This window comes from Oryza glaberrima, chromosome 8, assembly GCF_000147395.1.
Source record: "Oryza glaberrima chromosome 8, OglaRS2, whole genome shotgun sequence".
In the NCBI taxonomy this organism is placed as follows: Eukaryota; Viridiplantae; Streptophyta; class Magnoliopsida; order Poales; family Poaceae; genus Oryza; species Oryza glaberrima.
In genome coordinates, this window is record NC_068333.1 from 18,219,531 (window position 1) to 18,239,703 (window position 20,173).

At 42.1% G+C, this 20,173-nt stretch overlaps 1 protein-coding gene across 1 annotated transcript; it reads right to left on the bottom strand.

Annotated features, from left to right (window-relative positions):
* Positions 1–1,136: 1,136 nt before the first annotated feature.
* On the bottom strand, positions 1,137–6,117 carry LOC127782905 (uncharacterized protein At1g66480-like). Its single transcript, XM_052310182.1, has 2 exons — positions 5,395–6,117; positions 1,137–1,734 (listed from the first exon to the last, which is right to left on the bottom strand). The coding sequence occupies exons 1-2, from the start codon at positions 6,001–6,003 to the stop codon at positions 1,684–1,686; spliced, it is 660 nt and encodes a 219-aa protein (XP_052166142.1). The 5' UTR covers positions 6,004–6,117; the 3' UTR covers positions 1,137–1,683.
* Between the last annotated feature and the right edge of the window lie 14,056 nt (positions 6,118–20,173).

A 20,173-nucleotide genomic window follows, 5' to 3' on the forward strand; every position in this document is an offset into this window, starting at 1 on the left:
CTCGGCAAAAGGGCCACCATCTATCAGAGAAGAAACCACACACACAATAAATCGTGACCTCGAATTGTCGACTAATCTCTCCGATCACAACGAAAGAAACCACCCGCATAGTCCCTCTCGCATTATTATGTACTCCATAAGATATCCCTTCACAAGTACGCATGTTATTTTTATTTCTTCACGTGTAGATTAAATCTGACTATATATGTCTGTGTAAAGGGGCAGACAACGAGAGAGTACATGCTCTCTAGTCTCTAGGGATTAAAATAGTTAATACATGTCCCTCTGTTCATGCCATATTTTTTTCATGCCCACATTCAAACCTTGACAGCATAGCAACCCCCACCTCCAACAACACATCCACTTCTCTCCCTGTAAAAGCCATGCTTCCTATTGGAGGCTTGAATATTGTAAAATCAAATAAATTTGCACGCCTTTTCATTCGAGTCACGAGGAGCTGGATGAGAAGAAGCTCTCATGCATAGGTGGATCTAGGGATGGTCCCGGAACCATTCAAATAAAATCCTAGCATAATGTATAATATACATATGTAAGAAAAACTTTTGAAACAAAGCTCTTTTATTAATATATTATATGATGCACATTTAATCAATTTATTTTTCTAACTTTGTTATATTTAGGATATTTAAAAAAAAATATAAGTTAGACCACCTATATAAAGATCCTAGATATGCCACTGCTCTCATGTTCGGTTCTATAGTAAGGATGAAAAAAAAGAAGAGAAACCATCGACTATAACCCCAAAATTAAAAACCACATTATTTCTTAACACACATATAGGAGAAATAAAGGGAAAAGCCTATCAAGGCAATCATATTTGTTTGATATTTTGTAATTATCATTTTTTATGTGAGTTATGTTATCAGTAAAAGTATTTTAAGCACGATTTATATCTCATGTATTTGCATACAGTTTTTGAGTAAGACGAATAGTCAAACATATGTCTAAAGTCAACGGCGTCATCTATTCAAAAATAGAGGGAGTATGTAGGTCGAAATTCGGCCTTTGTATCCACGAGTAGATATACACATGTAATTTGTTTGGTTGATATGTTATCCAAGCAATCCTCGGCACATCCACTGAGATTAAATAGCGATCATCCATGCTTTCCAAAGTTGAAAAAAATCCCTTATCTTTATCCACGGTCAAAGTCCATATGAATGCAACAAGATGCGCACTAAGAAAAAAAGGATAACATCAGTAGCAAAAAGAAAGAAAGGGAGATCCACAGTAACCGGACAATAATATGTACACCGAGCAGTCCATGATCACACTGACACACACACACACACCACAACACCTTTAGCATCTGTTCCTTTTCTGTTTTTTTTTCTTCTTTTCCTACACACCAAAAGTCAATCACCAACTAATTCTAAGCCGTTTCTGACGACAAGAAATATCAGATAAATATTCAGATAAGGCTACTACAGCTGCAGATGACAAGACTTCGTCAGGCTGGGAGAGACAGGAAGCCATTCATATCTTCACATCGCAGCTTCTCGTGTCAGTACTCATTGCTCCCAATTAACCTGCAAACGCGATAGTAATCGATCCATCTCATTATCTCCTCCCTGAAAACATTAATTCTCTAAAATTCGCCTCCATCCATCTGCACTACTGTTTCATGGTGATTTGCATGCAATAATGCCGATCATCAAATGTTCAGAAGCCGATGATCTCGTCAGGTACGTCAGTCATAAACCTCGCCTTCTTCTGCCAAGGAATCAACACACAAGAGAAACCAAGTTCAGAACGAAAACATATATTTCAGAAAGATTAATTCAAAGCGCATGAAATTAAACATTCCACAGCATCTGCTTCTCCTCCTAGGTGTGTTTTGATTTGGTGTCAATTAGCTAGAGGGGATTAATTCGGATTGCTTTCGTTCGGACAAGGACGAATGGCTTTTGTGTGGTGTGTGCGCTGCTTTTGCAGCCTGTGCTTGAATCAGAAGCTATCCATGGATTTGGATCCCTTTCTGACCGGCCATGATTGTGTCCGTCAGGACAGAGGACGACTAACTGCACCGTTTGATCGATTCGACGGCCTAACCGACACTCCAATGCCGGCCATAAGCTGGTTTCATCGAGAGGAACTGTTGACCAGTTCAGATAAAGTTCAGATACGTTTACATTTCTTATGTGTGTAGAGAACAAAAAAAGTTCAGACTTCAATTTTTCCCAAAAGAACACAGGACAGGGGAGCTTGTGATTTTTTTTCAACTACTCGTGAGAATATAGAAAATTTGAGTTTTCTACTTTCTATGTTCTGATTCATTTTCTAGTTTTTATAACTATGAACTATTGAAATCTTGTTTAGAAGTTAGACTACTTTAGGAAGCTGAAGATTCTGAAAGAAGCCGCAAGCGTCTAAGGCCCTGTTTGGGGGAGCTTGTCCCAGCTGCAGCTTTTTCCAAAAGCTGTTTCTGTTAGAAGCTGCCTCAAACAGTCCACACCTTTACAAATTCTGAAAAATGAACTAAGAAGCCAAAAGCTGGAGAAGCTGGGTTTCAGAGCTTTTCCAGATTGTCAGAAGCTGGCTACCAAACAACCGCTTCTCATAATCTAAAACTCCCCCAAACAGACCCTATACCTCTTCTAACAACGCCATAGTATTTAAGCATAGATTCTAAAGTAGTTGTAGATAGACAACCCTGATGTTTTAGAAGTACATTGGAGTGTAATCTAACTTAGGTTTAGTTCCATCAACTTCATAAACACGAGAGGTCCAAGACCTGTCCCTCTAAATTAATCACTGTTCTAATGTACTACCTCCGTTTTTTAATAGATGACGCCGTTGACTTTTTCTCACATGTTTAACCATTCGTCTTATTCAAAAAATTTACGTAATTATAATTTATTTTGTATGAGTTGTTTTACCACTCATAGTACTTTAAGTGTGATTTATATCTTATATATTTGTATAAAATTTTTGAATAAGACGAATGGTCAAATGTGTGAGAAAAAGTCATCGGCGTCATCTATTAAAAAATAGAGGGAGTATTCGTTAATGATACTGTACACAATTGACATTGGAGAATGGAGAATGCATTGACAGCTTCCACGTAGCAGCCAGCTACTAGCTGTACCTAGTACTACATGAAGTCCACTCTTGCAATTAAAACTCTCTCTAGAAAAAAAACCAACATGTCATGATCGATCGATTCGCGTAAACAACGTGGTTAATCAGTTTCAGTCTAATTAACCAAGTGCCAGAATCTAAGCACGTGTGATTAGTTGTATTAGTAGTACTAGTACTCAAGTACATTAGACTTACTTGCTCATCATTTGACCTCAAATTACTCTTCCTAGCAACTCCTCTACATGCGAAATTTACCTATTTAAAGCAAGCACTCTTCTAAGTTGACCATTGCCATATTGACCTTTCTTTAGTAGGAACTCAACCACTTGATCAATGGAATATATAAAGTTATAAACATCTCAATGAACCATTAACTATGTTTTATCATCTTTTATATATTTTTTCCTGATCAGTTTAAACTTTTGCATGAATTGGTTAATACGTGAAGCACCTAACAACCTCATATGCAACAAGGTAACACAGACACTACTCTGCACACTAGGGCTGTGTTCGGATGCCTGAGTAACTCTAACAGTACGCACGAAAAACGGAGCGATCCATTAGCACGTGATTAATTAAGTATTAGCTAATTTATTTTTCAAAAATGGATCAATATGTTTTTTTAGGCAACTTACGTATAGAAACTTTTTATAAAAAACGATCCGTTTAACAGTTTGAAAAGCGCGCACGTGAAAAACGAGAGGAGAGTATTGGGAACTTGGAGTTCCGAACACAGCCTAGGTCACTAGCAAGAAATTATAAGAGGACATTCCACTGTAATACTAATACTTTTTATTAGATCATTATAAAATATTCATAATACTCCCCCATTTCAGATTATAAGTCGTTTTGACTTTGGTCAAAGCTAAACTACTTTAAATTTAACTAAGTTTGTAGATAAATATAGTAATATTACAACACCAAATCAGTTTCATTAAGTCGATAATTGAATATATTTTCATAATGTTAATATTTTTTTCTATAATTTTGATTAAATTTGAAGTAGTTTGGCTTTCAACATAGTCAAAACGACTTATAATATGAAACGGAGGGAGTAATGATTAGGTGTGCTTCAAAGCCCGCTTACATCCCTAAAAAAAGATTTACTAACTACTGCACTGATCTCTGAACATCAACGGCCACTATCATGATAATGACTTGACTTACTCCCTCTTAACTTTGGGAGTTGGAGATCATGATCAATATATGTATGACCCCTCCAATTATTTTCAAAGGCCTCATTTAAGTGCCACACCAAACTTGTTCACACAATATATGCTTCTAACTAACTAAACCAATTAAGCCCTTGCACATGGTCCTCCATTGACACATATGCATGTCCCCTTCATCCATATCACATGCATGGACACATCAACCCAACTATTCTAGGTCACCATGGATATCTCTTTTAATTTTCCCTTTGTTTCAAAACTGTTCATGAGACCATGTTTCAAACGCAGGGTGAAGGAGAGGAGTAGGCAACTAGAAAGAAAAGCAAGTTCATTCACTTGTTGCATGCACAGCTCTGCACCACCTAAACCATGTGAAGGAGTAGTGAAATTCTGACACAAAGTGGATTTGGATTAGGGGAAGTCAACGAATCATGGACAACTCATTGCTAATTGTTGGAAAGTTGAAGTGATGGATTGAGATTGTTTTTTTTTATTTTTAATAATGGGATAGTGATTTGCACTTCCGATCCATGGAGTATACACGATCGAATAGAAAAAAAAAAATTCTGAATCATTGGTCTACGAGCATATTAACGGTGGTGACTACTGGTAGTATTAATAATAGCACCGGTATTACCACTAATAGGAACAATTATATCACTAGAGAACACCGTAAAAATTGTCAAGACGCGAGACATGACTTAAAGTAATCGTCATCCTCTTAACAACAAGCTATTAGTGTTTTCTAAACAGATTGCAGTTCTGATAGATCCTGTTATCTGCTATCATAGTCCTTTTTAGTACCACTGAGCTGAAAAAAAAATATTTTCAATCTAAAAGTTGGTATAGTCAGGTTTAAAAATTTCAAGCTGAAAGTGCTCGGTGGTTAATCTACTAATGAACACTTCGATTACTTCAACTTCTGACCTGAAATTTTGATTCTTTAATTGTTCTTTTGCCGCTGAACACATACATTTCGAAGAGGTTTCAGAGAGTATGAAACATGGCATTGTCGAAGATTTTTGAAAATTTCTGCCATTTTTGTGGTTTGAATTCGAAGCAGAGGAAACAGAGCAAAGGGTTAGAAAACAGAGAGAGTATGTTATATGCTGTTCCTTACCTGCTTCTTGTCGGCGACCTTCTTCTTGTCCGACGAGACGAGCGCCGCCGGCAGCGGCAGCGCCAGCGGCGGCGGGCGGCGGAGGACGGGGGTGGCCGGCGCGGAGCTGTGGTCCCTGTCGACGCAGAGCTGCATGATCTTCTCGGCGGCCTCGGCGGCGTCGCGGCTCTCCTTCACAAGCCGCGCCACCTCCGCCTTGGGCAGCCGCATCCGCAGCCGCACCGCGCCGCCCTCGCCGGCCTCCACCGACGACACCGGCGACGCCGCCACGTCCGACGCCGACCGCCGCGACAGCATCATGCTCTCCAACCTCTCCCCGGCGCCGCCGACATGGACAAGCGCGCCCGACCACGTCCGCCGCGGCGCGCGGGCGAGGCGGGGGAACTCGACGAGGAAGTAGAGCTTGCCGGGCTTGAGCGGCGCGTCGGCGTCGAGCGGCCGCGCGCGCATCCCGAGGCGCCTGACCTCCTCCGACTCCAGGACCTGGTAGCCCGGGTGGTCGCGCAGCGCCGCCGCCGCCGACGCCGGCGGCCTGTACTTGTACGTCGTCCCGTCCACCGTCATCACCCTCGCCGTCCGCCGCCTCCCGCCGGCGATCGCGTTGCCCATCGATCGATCAAAAGCTTAGCTGCCTCACTCAGCTGGCTGCTGCTGCTTCGCCGACGAGCTCGAATTCGAGTAGTTGACGTGAGCTCGCGAGGCAAGAGGAAGAGGAGAGAAGAGCATATAAAGGGAGGCACACGCATGTGATGTGGCAAAGTCAAATCTCACGTCTAATTGTTAAATTATTCCCAATTTTCAAATTACTCGTCGCTAATTTTATGCTAAGTTAAAACAGTTGTTTTTAAAACGTTTATAATTTAAAATTTTGTGTGGTTAATAATATTGGAATATTATATATTTATTACGAGAGCGTGAATCTAAAAAGATTAACCTTATAATGTTGTTGGCTTCATCCATCATGATTGAAATACTGATACACACGAATAAATTTTAGTAAGATGTCGTTGGTTTATGTCAGGAGGCGTGTGTATGGAAGTGTGTGAGTATGTTGTTGCATGTGTAATGGTAAAAAGATAGTTAAACTATATGATTTATTTTAGAGTTAGATGGACATATGTACGGATTTCTGATTTAGGAAAATCTTAAAACGCTGAGTAATTTAAAACTGAGGGACTGTACTAGTTTAATTAGTTACAGGTGATTAGAAGCATAATCTTTTCGATACCTGCATTATTCAAGGGTCCAGGCGTCGACGTGTCGTGGTAGCTAGAGATGCATGTTCTTTAATTAGTACATCGTTGTATGGGCGTGGCAAAATAATTGCATTTTGGATTTACTTGGACACTAATAATGGTGTACATATCTAACTACTACCTCTATCCTAAAATATTTGACGCCGTTGACTTTTTTAAAAATATTTGACCGTTCGTCTTATTCAAAAAATTTAAGTAATTGTTAATTCTTTTCTATCATTTCATTTATTCACAAAAGTTTTTGAATAAAACGAACAGTCAAACATGTTTAAAAAAGTCAATGGTGTCAAACATTTAGGAAATGAGAGAGTATATTACTAATATGTTGTACTAGTATATAGTGTGTAGTACTGTACTATAGTACATACGACGAGCAAGAGGGCCATGTGAGCTGTTTGTATATGATCGATGTTCTAGGTACGGTTTAATTCTATCATCTACTACTATAACAATGCCATGCCCTTAATTAAATGTGGTTGATCATCCATGCGTAGACTAGCTAACAAAAACAGTGATTAATTGCGCATCTAAATGTTTAATTTGTTGGTTGTTAGCTACTCTCTTTAATGTATGACGTTTATTGTCTCTTGTACATACATTTAACATTTAAAAAAAAATTAAAGTAAAGATCACAAAGCGCACCATGCTTTGACCACATCTATCTCAAAGTTCATATGCTCACCTGTTGTAATTGTTTTGCTTTGACGAAGATAGCTGAATTAATAGCGCAGAAGTGTCGAGAATGACATCAATATGCAAGTTTTGCGAGAACTTGGGTTATACTCCCTCCGTAAAAAAAAAACTCAACTTCTAAAGTTTGAATTTTGTCCCACAAAAAACCAACTTCTACCATCCAGCCTACCAACCCTCGGCACATAAAACGAGAAGTTTTATTCCTTAAATACCCTTCACCTATCTATCACCATTACTATTTTTTTCAATAATGAGGACTATTTTTGGCATTTTTACTCCCCACTAAGTTTAAATTGCGATGCTAGGATTGGTCTTTTTTTTTAACGAAGGGAGTACTTATAGCATGATGAACTAAGTGTTAACTGAGTGAACGGATTTCTAACATAAATTGGTACTTGCATAGTAGAGTAATTGTATTGTTGTTCATATATATTACTTCCTCTGTTTCATATTATAAGACTTTTTAGCATTGCCCACATTCATATATATGTTAATGAATCTAGACATATATGTGTGCCTAGATTCATTAACATCTATATGAATGTGGACAATGTTAGAAAGTCTTATAACATGAAACAAAGAAACTGTTTCCGTGGGATTAGCCAACAAAAAGGGAGAATAATAGAAAACGTACGGAATATGGGTTCTACGATACAATATGCCCCAAGAAGTGTGGTTTTATGATAAAAACCGCTAAACCTATGGTTAAATTTGAGATAGATGCGCCCAAAAACTCTCGGTGTTTTACGATATTTACTACTAATATAAATATATAGAAAAATACAAATCTTGTCTAAAATACCTTTGGTACTCCCTCCGTTTTAGGTTATAAGACGTTTTAACTTTGGTCAAAATTAAACTGTTTTAAGTTAGACTAAGTTTATAGAAAAAAGTAGTAATATTTTCAACCAAGAAAAATTTATTATGAAAATATATTCAATTATTGATTTGATGACACTAATTTAGTATTATAAATATTATAATATTTATCTATAAACTTAGTCAAAGTTAAAATAGTTTGACTTTAACCAAAGTCAAAACGTTTTATAATCTGAAACGGAGGAAGTAATAAATATCACAACAAATTAAATACATAATAATTACGCAATTTTCTTAACCATGTGAATGCAACCAGATATATAAAAATTTTAGTAACATCATACATTAAAAACTAAAACCCAGAGAGAGTACTAGTACTACATCCTTCTAGACGGGGCAACGGGCAAGCTACAAGTGAGAAGGGGCGTGCGTAGACGGCAACGGAACAGAGATAGAACTGCGAGTGCGTGTCGTTGTTAATTTTTGGCGGTGTCCGGTGAGAACAGGGAAAAATAAAAAGTGTCGCTAGCTCTCCATTTCCGTTAAATATCTCTTTCATTAGTCCTAAATTCTTGGCTTGGTTCAAGAAAAATGTTGAGAATTAGCTTTGGCTGTAGTACATACGATCGAGCTGAGTTACCCTCGGTGTCAGGTAACCTCATGGCCGGCCATCCAGCGTGGATTCTGGAGATCTTTTGAGAAGAATTCTGTGAAATGTCAGTCGATTTCAATTTCATGTCGGTTATGAGAGAACCTTCTGTGTCGATCGATATGATTCCAAGCGTTTTACCACGGGATATATGTGATCGATAAATGCTGATCTCTGTCAGCTAAATTCCATACGTGAAGAGGACAAGAGGCAGCTAGTTAGTGTAGCCTTTTCTTCAGCATGTCCAAATTAAACTAATCGTCGTCTCTTTGTCAGCACGTACAGTACAGTACAGTAAAGTTTGTGCTTTAGCTAACTAGCCGATGACTAGTCCGTACAAATGGCAATTAATATTATTTTTGCAAGCTAGTCCCCCTTCATCTAAAAGAATCAAATTCTAGTTATAAATCTAAACAACTATATTTAGATTCGTAGATAGAAGTTAAATTTATTTTGAGACGGAGGTGTACTAGCCGATAACTGTGTAATGGTAGTGCTAATTACAGTGTGTAAGTAGAACTAATGAACCGATCGAGTAGTTGTGTGTTGTATATATACTCCCTCCTTCTAAAATAAACTTAAGTTTATGATAGGATGTGACTTTATGTTTAGATTAGTTTATCTTAGGACGAACAATCAACGGTAGTACAGATAGTACTGTCCTAATGTCCATGCTCAGTTGCTCACAATTCATTCACACCTGCGCTGCGATGGTTAGTACCTTTAACTTGTAGCGTAGGACGTAGGTGCATACGTAAGGCTGACGTGTGGGTGACAGAAGTTGGTCATGGGGGTGAGCGAGTGATCTATCGATCTGTCGACGAACGACGACATTAAATATTTTGTCTCGATGTCCACCATGGTCGATGGAGACGACTATCATATATACTACAGTGATCATATACAGGCCATGCCATGTCGTTCTCTGGTGATAGATGCACGAGGCAAAACTAAAGACGAAGAAGAAGAAGCAGCAGCAGCAGCAGCTAATTAAAGAAGAAGACGACATGCTGACGCTGCAGGCAGATATGCCGCGAGTCACGGGAAGAAGACGATAAAAGGGGAAGATAGTAGGAAGGCCTCCCGGGTTTGTCGTACGTCTCATTTCTGACCCATTACTGATATGGAGTATATACGTATACGTTTGTGTTCTAAAATATACCACTCTAAACATGCGTTTGGTTGAAGACATGAGATAAATAAGGTTGAGTCGAACTCTATTTTAAAGGTGTTTGGTTTGAGAATGAATGGGATAGGAATAAGATGATCCCCTAAAGAAATACTCCTCTTAGATTGGGTCCAAGCCACTCGGGAAAATCTGGCGAACGAGCTCGACCCACCCGGGTTGAGCGCACGGCGTGAGCCGCACCATTCTTCCACCGCTCAAGCTCCCACGCCGTCCGTCCACATTGCGCCGCGCCGCTCCTTGCCCGCCGGCCGTTTCCCATCTGGTCATGATCCAGCTCCTCCGCTAGCAGCTCTTCTCCTCCACTCCACCTGTTGGATTCCGTCACTACTTTGTTTTTGTTCGGCAGCTGGTTGTCATCAACTTCCTCTCCGTCTCTAGTCGATTGCTGGCGTGGGCTTCCGCTGCAATCCAGTCGCCATACATCGAGCTCCTCCAGCAGTTGCTTGTCTCCTCCACCCGTTCCTTCACCCGCCAGATTACATCGCTCCGCCCATTAGCTGGTTGCTGTACGTCGAGCTCTACCACACTGTCGGAACTGGATATGGACTTAGCTGCAAACATTACCCATCTTCTACCAAACAAAAAGATTAGGATCATTCCATCCTATAAACAAAACAGGAAAGTTAAATCATCCCATCCCTAAAATTAGGGATGAGTTTAACCTATTCTATCTCGGTTCTTAAACCAAACACACATTAAGATCCCCTTTGATTTGGAGGGTAAAAATATTAATTTCAGAAGATTTCAATCCTATAGAAAAAATTACTATGAATGCTTTTGAATGAAAGGATTGAATCATATCCAATCCTTTAAAATTCCTATGAAATGGACAATCCTATAGAGATTTTAGAGAAAATTTTCTTTGAGTCTATCTCTCTCATCCAATTCTTGTGTTTTTCCTATGGTCCAATCAAATGGTCATTCATGTGTTTTTCCTATGTTTTACAATCCTTTGTTTTAAATTTTCATTCATGTTAGAATCATGTATTTTTTCTATTCCTATCTATTTTCATTCCTACGATTTAAAGGGGCTCTAAGATTGGAGGAACGTTTCTGTTTTTCTGTTTAGATTTTAGGTTAATATATTTTAGGATAGAGATACTAACTAGTATCAATGCTAGATTAAATTAACTAGGAGTGAGATGAATAATAATTGAATACTAGTTCAATGATCGATTGATATGGATGTGTGGTTTAGCTAGGGAGGCGAGAGCGAGGTACGGTGAGGCCACGTATGCATGTAATGGGATATCCGTCAAATCAGGTTGTGTTCGAGCCTGTTTAGATCTCATGTCACGTTTTTTCATCTTATCATATCGAATATTTAGACACATATATGAAATATTAAATATAAATAAAACTAATTATACAGATTGCGTGTAAATTACGAGACGAATCTTTTAAGACTAATTGCTCTATAATTTAACAATGTGTAGTAAACATTTGCTAATGATATATTAATTAGGCTTAATAAATTCGTCTCGCAGTTTATAGACGGAGTCTATAATTTATTTTATTATTAAACCACGTTTAATATTTTAAATGTGTATCCGTATATGCGATCTATCGACACGGCAAAATTTTTTACACTCGATCTAAAGACAGCCTTAGTCTTTGCCTTCTGTCGGCTGCCTGAGCCCCTGACAGTAGGTTCATTATCTTATATACTACTAATTAACACTCCCTCATCTTAATTATATGGATCACAGTACGTGTTTGCACAGCACACGGCGACACACACCACGAGCTAGCGTACGTGCAGCTACGCAATCGGTTACAGCAGCGGAGGACGGCGGGTTGGCCTGGCTCTGGCTTGGCTTGGTTGCATTTGCATATACGATCGACGACGCACAGTTGGGCGTGGGGACGAAGAGGAGGCCACAGCGACCGACCGACCGGACAAATCTCTGCAGCTGATGATCCCCATTATCAATCTGATGTAATGTACCGAACACAGGTTACCAACCAGGAACATGCATTGAGCTAGGTAATTACCCCGATGGCAAACTGTTGAAATCAAAACATGAAGGATGGCCCTTCTTTTACATGCATGGTTAATAAGTATTTTGGTGGGACTAGAATGTCTATACTACTTTTAAATATTATTCCCTCCGTTTTTAAGTATATGACTTTTTAAGATACGTTTGATCATTTGTCTTATTTAAAAAATTTATGTGACTATCATTTGTTTTATTGAGACTTGATTTATCATCAAATGTTCTTTAAACCTGACTTAAATATTTTATATTTGCACAAAAACTTTGAATAGAATGAATGGTTAAATGTTTTGTTGAAAAGTTAATGGCGTCATATATTAAAAAGGTGGTAGTATATAGTAGTGATGGTGGTGGTCGAATGTCACTTGGGCTCATGATGTTAATCTTCATTGTATGAATCAAATACACATGGGTAATTTATATTCAATTGTTTCTCACTACGAGTGACTGTGTAGCTCAACACACATGTACAAAATTGTAACAAACCCTGTTGCATATGGATATGATGTTTCACTATATGTATCGCAGGGGTATTTAGCTAGTTTCAAAAGAAACCATATTTGAAAGAAAGGATATGGTACACCATTTGGGAGGCCAACTGGATCCCCTCTAGCCACAATCTCAAAGTCAATACTTACACCGCCAGAAGGTAAATTTCTCTTAGCAAACTTAGGTAAATGATTTGAATAATCTAGTAGTTTGGGATGAATACCTAGTCTGAAGTTTATTTTCGGCAGTTAATCGAATTTTAGAGATACCACTGGTAGAATTCCAACACCAGTTTGTTCACTGTTAGATATGCATAAGAAATGCTACTTAATGGAGAAGGCAACGCTGATATTTCTGGTGTTCGGGATAGACTCTAGAAGATGAATCTGCCTGAAAAAAATTAAAATCTTTGGTTGAAGAGCTTTACATGGCATGGTGTCTCCTGCTCCAGGAGTACTAGCAGGGAATAAACACATCAATAATCAGGGAGGTTGTCTTGTGTGCCAAACTGATTGTGGAGATTGTGGATACCCTATACCTACACGGTATGTATATCCGACTGGGTATGGGGTGCCATGTATAGATAGAATATCTTTAAAGGGACTCGGGTTAAATTCCAAACTTGTATGTCAAGGAAATACCCGGGATCCTAGTCGGTTACGATTGTATTTTATCTGTAACTACCTATTCCGTTAGGGATATGGACTGTACTTAGGAGGGGTCCGGGTGTCTCTTGGGGCACGATTTTGCTCCCAGATCATACGATCAATAATACACTCGGCGGATCAATCTCCGGACAGGAGTAGAGTATTACTTCTTGTTAAGAAGGCCTGAACCTGTATAAAATTCCTTGTCTCTCAACCCATCCACTTTTCCAGCTTGATAGCCACCCCCTTTTAGTATTGCCGAAATCTTGTTTCGACAGTTGGAGCGCCAGGTAGGGGTAGCGTCAAGTTTTTCGCCGACTAGTGCGATGGGTTTCGTCTCTAGCATCGACGACTTCGTCTTCCCTCCCGGGCAGGCGTTCCGGTTCGGCAGCCTCGACTTCATCACCAACGACTTCGGCAAGATTTCTCTCCTCGACTCGGATTCGAACCAGTCGGGAAGAGGCCAGGTTTCCGCCCCGTTCGGTATCCCGAACTCGGCCGAGACCTACTCCAGGATCATCTCAACCGAGCTGGCTTCAAACCACTCGGACGAGATCCAATCTACTCCAACACGACCCGATCAAGACGATGGAGCTTATCCCTCAATCCCGATGAAACTCCCCGATGACTTGGCTGCCGTCTTCACCACAAGGGCATCCTCTCCCCGTAGGCCTAGGCGGGATCTGGCCTCGGCCCTGATCCAGTCTGGCTCCCGGGAAGTCGGCGTCATACTCCAGCCTCTCGGCACGGTTTCGACGGAACAATAGGACGGCTACCTTAGCTCCCCCGGCGTCGACTCTCGACCAACGATCTGATCGTAGAGTACGACGACTTCGGCTACCGCTACGACTACCGCAACCTCGACGACTTCAACGAAGGCTATGAAGATAACTACACGCCCCTCTACTTTGGCATTTTCATGGCCAACAACGAGACGGAAGAGCAGCGTCAAGCCTGAGAAGCAGAAGAACAGCGCATACGACAAGAAGCCGAACGTCGCCGACTGGAGGAGGAACGCCAAGCACAAGAGAGAGAGAGCGACTGCAGCGTGAGCAACAGGAGCGCGAACGGGCTGCAAAGGAGGCTGAGTACCAGCGACAACGCGCCTTGGAGGCCGGGCGACAAGCACGAGAGCTCGTCGGGCAACAAGACGTCGAGGGGACGACGGTTTTTCGCACCCCCCCAGCAGAACGCGGTTGCAGCGATCACCCTTCTCGACACCCTCCTCAAGGAAGACACACTTAATCAGGCCAATCACGTCGTCAACATCTTGAACCAGACTAAGACCATGATCGCCGCTTCGGTCCCGGTCAACTCCGCAAACATCCGTATGCGGACTGGCAGCCGAGTTCCGTCTCTTCGATCTCAAGACTATCACCAACCAAGCCTCATCGTCGAGCAGGGATCACGACGAACAATCCGTCCACTCGCCTCTTGACCGGCACAGGGAGCGTCGGGCTAAACATCCCCGCTCCCCACGTTGCAGGCATCCCATCAATCTTCGCGAAACTATCAACCAGCACTATGCAGCAAGAGGCTACATCCCCCACCATTCACCAGATTGTTACGACGACGACGTGGATGGAGATCAATGCTGTTCAGCCCGATACGCCCCAATATCTTCGGTGGTCAGAGATAGTTATCAAGTTTGACCGCTCGGATTATCCCGATCGAGTGGTCCACCCGGGGCAGTACCCCCTGGTACTAGACCCAGTGGTTCGCAATGTCAAGCTTCGAAGATCCCTCAATGACGGTGGCAGCGCACTCAATATCCTTTTTGCCAAGACTCTGGACGACATGTAGATCCCTCGTGCAGAATTAAAGCCGAGTAATGCGCCCTTTCATGGAGTTATCCCCAGGCTATCTTCTACTCTACTCGGCCAAATCACTCTGCCGGTTACTTTCGCACAGAAAACATTTGCTTCGAAGTCGCTGATTTCGAGACAGCGTACCATGCTATACTCGGACGCCTGGTGTTAGCCAAGTTCATGGCTGTCCCACACTATACCTACATGATGATGAAGATGCCAGGTCCCTGAGGAGTCATATCCCTGCGGAGCGACATCAAGCAAGCCATCACTTGCGACAAGGAAAGCTGCGAGATGGCCCAGACCCGCGAGATCACGCTTGCCCAAGAAGAAATCCGACTGGCTGCGTCCACAGCAACCGAAAGAGAAGTGCTTGCAACCAAGATGCCAAAGAGCGGAGAAGGCGACGCCAAGACCAACAAAATTCCTCTAGATCCCTCTGACCCTACTAAGACTGCTATAATAGGCGCTGAGTTAGATTGTAAATAGGAAAGCGCGCTCATCACCTTTCTTCAAAATAATAAAGATATCTTTGCGTGGAAACCATCTGATATGCCTGATATTCCTAGAGAGGTGATTGAGCACTCTTTGCACATTAAGGAAGATGCTAAACCTATCAAGCAACGACTCCGTCGTTTCGCACATGATAGGAAGGATGCGATTAAGGAGGAATTGACCAAGCTGTTAGCAGCAGGCTTCATCAAGGAAGTCCTACATCCCGACTGGCTGGCCAACCCAGTCCTGGTTCGGAAGAAGACGGGGCAATGGCGTATGTGTGTTGATTGCACCGACCTCAACAAATCTTGTCCCAAGGATCCCTTCAGGTTATCTCGCATTGACTAGGTAGTTGACTCAACGGCCGGCTGCGAGTTACTCAGTTTTTTGGATTGCTACTCAGGATATCATCAGATCCGACTAAAGGAGTCCGACTGCTTGAAGACTTCGTTCATCACACCCTTCGGGGCCTACTGCTACATCACCATGTCTTTTGGATTAAAGAATGCAGGAGCAACTTATCAACGCATGATCCAGAGATGCTTTTTAACTCATATTGGTCACAACGTTGAAGCTTATGTTAATGATGTAGTCGTCAAGACCAAGCAGAAGGATGATTTGATTACGGATCTAGAAGAGACCTTTGCGAGCATCCGTGCCTTCAGGATGAAATTAAACCCTGAAAAGTGCATCTTCGGAGTACCGTCAGGAAAGCTGCTTGGCTTTATGGTATCCCAAAGAGGCATACAAGCCAACCTAGAGAAAATCAATGCCATCCTCAACATGAAACCGCCGAGCTCCCAAAAAGATGTTCAAAAGTTAACTGGCTGCATGGCGGCGCTCAGTCGGTTCGTCTCACGACTCGGCGAGCGGGGGATGCCCTTTTTCAAGCTGCTAAAGAAAACCGACAATTTCCAGTGGGGACCCAAAGCACAAAAAGCCTTTGAAGACTTCAAGAAACTTCTCACTACTCCACCGGTCTTAGCTTTGCCACATCCGCAAGAGCCGCTGTTGTTATACGTGTCGGTAACTTCCTAGGTTGTAAGCACGGTCCTGGTTGTTGAGCGTGAGGAAGAACGCCATGTTCAAAAAGTCCAATGACCAATATATTTCGTCAGCGAGGTTTTGGCCGACTCCAAGACAAGATATCCTCAGGTTCAAAAGTTGTTATATGGTGTTTTGATTACCGTTAGGAAATTATCTCACTATTTTCAAGGTCACTCGGTCACGGTGGTCACATCGTTTCCACTCGGGGATATATTTCATAACCGCGAAGAAAATGGGCGGATCGCAAAGTGGGCCTTAGAGTTGATGTCTTTGGATCTATCCTTCAAGCCGCGAACTTTGATCAAGTCCCAAGCTTTAGCAGACTTCGTCGCCGAGTGGACCGAGTGCCAGGAAGACACGCCTGCAGAGAAGATGGAGTATTGGACTAGGCATTTTGACGGGTCAAAGAGGCTTTCGGGCACCGGAGCAGGAGTAGTCCTAATTTCCCCGACTGGAGAAAGGTTGAGCTACATATTGTGGATACATTTTTCTGCGTCCCATAACGTGGCGGAATATGAGGCGCTCCTCCACGGATTAAGGCTGGTGATATCTTTGGGAATTCGGCGTCTGATAGTTCGTGGAGATTCTCAGTTGGTTGTTAATCAGGTCATGAAAGAGTGGTCCTGCCTTGATGATAATATGATTGCTTATCGGCAGGAGGTACGCAAGCTAGAAGATAAGTTCGATGGCCTCGAGCTAACCCATGTTCTTCGACATAACAATGAGGCAGCCGACAGACTAGCCAATTTCGGTTCAAAACGAGAAGCAGCTCCTTCCGATGTGTTTGTTGAACACCTTTATGAACCAACCGTACCAAGGAAAGAAACAGCCGAGACTACGGACACTCAAGTAGTAGCCATGATTGAAGCTGACTAGAGAGAGCCCCTCATCAAATTTTTGACCAAGCAAGAACTCCCTCAAGATAAAGACGAAGCCGAGCGGATTTCTAGGCGCAACAGACTTTATGTCATACATGAGACCGATCTGTACAAGAAAAGTCCGTCAGGAATTCTGCAACGCTGTGTGTATTTGGAAGAAGGACGACAATTGCTAAGAGATATACACTCGGGCATCTGTGACAATCACGCTGCCGCACGAACCATTGTTGGCAAAGCCTACCGGCAGGGTTTTTTCTGGCCTACCGCTGTATCTGATGCTGACAAGATCGGGCGAACATGTGAGGATTGTTAGTTTTTTGACCGATAGACTCATTTACCAGCTCAGGAGTTGCAAACCATCCCGTTATCCTGGCCGTTCGCGGTTTGGGGGCTCGACATGGTTGGCCCGTTCAAAAAGGCTATCGGTGGTTACACTCATCTCTTTGTAGCTGTTGACAAATTCTCCAAGTGGATCGAAGCCAAACCCGTCATCACAATCACAGCAGACAAGGCTGGAGATTTTTTCATCAATATTGTGCATCGGTTTGGGGTACCTAATCGGATCATCACTGACAATGGCACTCAATTCACTGGCGGAGTATTTAAACATTTCTGTGAAGACTTTGGCATCAAAATTTGTTATGCCTCCGTAGCGCATCCTATCAGTAATGAACAAGTCGAATGCGCCAACGGTATGGTACTTCAAGGAATAAAAGCACGAGTTTTCGACCGACTGCATCCCTATGCTGGCAAATGGGTAGAACAACTGCCGTCTGTACTTTGGTCCCTGCGTACTACACCCAGTCGGGCTACGGGCCAGTCACCGTTCTTTCTAGTCTATGGTGCGGAAGCAATGTTGCCAAGTGAGGTAGAATTTGAATCTTTGCGATTTCGTAACTTCAGTGAGGAGCGCTATGGAGAAGACTGAGTGGATGATCTCAACCGACTGAAGGAAGCCCGTGAAGCAGCCTTAATCCAGTCGGCTCGATATTTACAAGGGATGCGACGTTATCACAACCGTAATGTTCGATCATGAGCTTTCTTAGTCGGAGACCTGGTTTTGAGAAAAATTCAAACCACACGAGATCGGCACAAGTTATCTCCCTTATGGGAAGGACCGTTCATAATTTCCAAAGTTACTCGGCCAGGTTCTTACCGACTCAAGCGTGAAGACGGTACTAGTGTTGACAACTCTTGGAATATTGAGCATCTTCGTCGTTTTTATGCTTAGGCATTACTTTTGTACTTTCCTCTTTGACTGCTAACATAAAGCTACTCCTTGAGTTATCAGTCGGGGGCTACTATAATAATAATGGAGTGTGATTTTTATCAATTCAATTTGCTTACTTGATTTATCATTGCTCTGTTCGATTTTTTGGCTTAGTCAGTGAGGACTCAAAGTTTTTAAGAACTTTTGCGGGTTTTAGGCTCAATAAGGTTTGAAAAAAACTTTTAAGAAATCAGGAGCTGAGTTTAAATCATCAAGCACAGCATAAATTCATCAGTATTGTACAAATTGTGCCTCCATCATCATCAGAATACAAAATCAACTAGATTCAGTTTTTTCATCATCAGAGTTATCAGACCCAGTCGGCTTAAGATCGTTGTCATGGAACTTCTCAACTACATCAGCGGCTATCTTGTCAGCAGCTTTTTGCGCATCACTGATGAGGTCAAGGGCGGCTTCCTCACTTGTCCCGTCTGCAAAGCCATCAACAGCATCAATATCAATCTTCGGGTACAAGGACTTGGTCATCGCCAATGCCAGACTCGCCTCCATATTTCCAGCTTCTTTGATGTTCTTAAAATAGGTATCCGGAGCAGATCTCAGTTTGTCAAAGATTTCGACAGCATCAATTGAACTCGGACCATTGTTATTGAAAAACATGGCTTGGACCGAGTGGCGTAGCGGCGTTGGCAACTTCGTCTCTGACTCCTTCAAGCTTTTTGATTTTGCTGACCAAGACATTGAATTGAGCCAGAGATTTGATTTTACGATCTGCACAAATGGTTCACATTAACGATAAAGCATGAAGACAAGAATGGTTTTGAGGTTTCAGCAACAAGTACCTTCGACGTCTTTTAGAGCCGAGTCTCTCTGTTTGGTCAGTTCACTCTTGTCTGTTTCCAGGGCCTTGATTCACTTTTCTAGTTCGGATATCTTGGCAGCTTGCACTGTATCGTTGCCCACTGGTCAATCACATGTGAAAAGCGGTTCAGACAAGTCAGACAAGAATAAAAGTTACCTTTGGACGAACCACTCCGCTCAATGTTGGAATCTTGAAGCTCGGCGATTCGGTCTCTAAGATCATGTTCAGTTTTTCTAGCAAGCTCCTTGGCTTCACGAAGTTGGTCTCTGGTTGCTTCCAGGGTTCCAAGGTGGGGGACCAATCTCTCGAGAGTTGCGGTCTTCACCTTATTCCTAAGATGGATTCTCTGCATTGCAATTTCATCTTTATTCAGTAAAGTTGCCGACAGGGTGATTGAAGCTATGGGTAAAGAGACATACATTTACAAGACGAGTGGCTTGACTGAGTGTCTTTTTCAGCAGACATACTTCCTCGTCTTCCTTCTGTTTATTTATTACAATTCCCTACGGTTGCATTTCATCATCCCACCACTTAACTAAGATGGGTAGGCGAGAATATTCAGCTGACCGTATCCGGAGGACCTCTTCTTCATCGCCGACCATTGGGCCTTACATATTTATGAATGATGATAAAGCAATCGAAGAAAGTTTGTCGGATCAAAACGGATTTGGATCTTCTGTTTACCTGTTATGACTTCAGGTCGGGGACGAGCAGGCCCTTGC

Bases quoted from the DNA above. Each gene is read 5' to 3' on its own strand.
- LOC127782905 (XM_052310182.1), bottom strand. From the start codon at position 6,003: ATGGGCAACGCGATCGCCGGCGGGAGGCGGCGGACGGCGAGGGTGATG. The intron at 1,735-5,394 runs GTAAGGAACAGC...ATTCCTTGGCAG, and splicing joins AGGTCGCCGACAAGAAGCAG to AAGAAGGCGAGGTTTATGAC.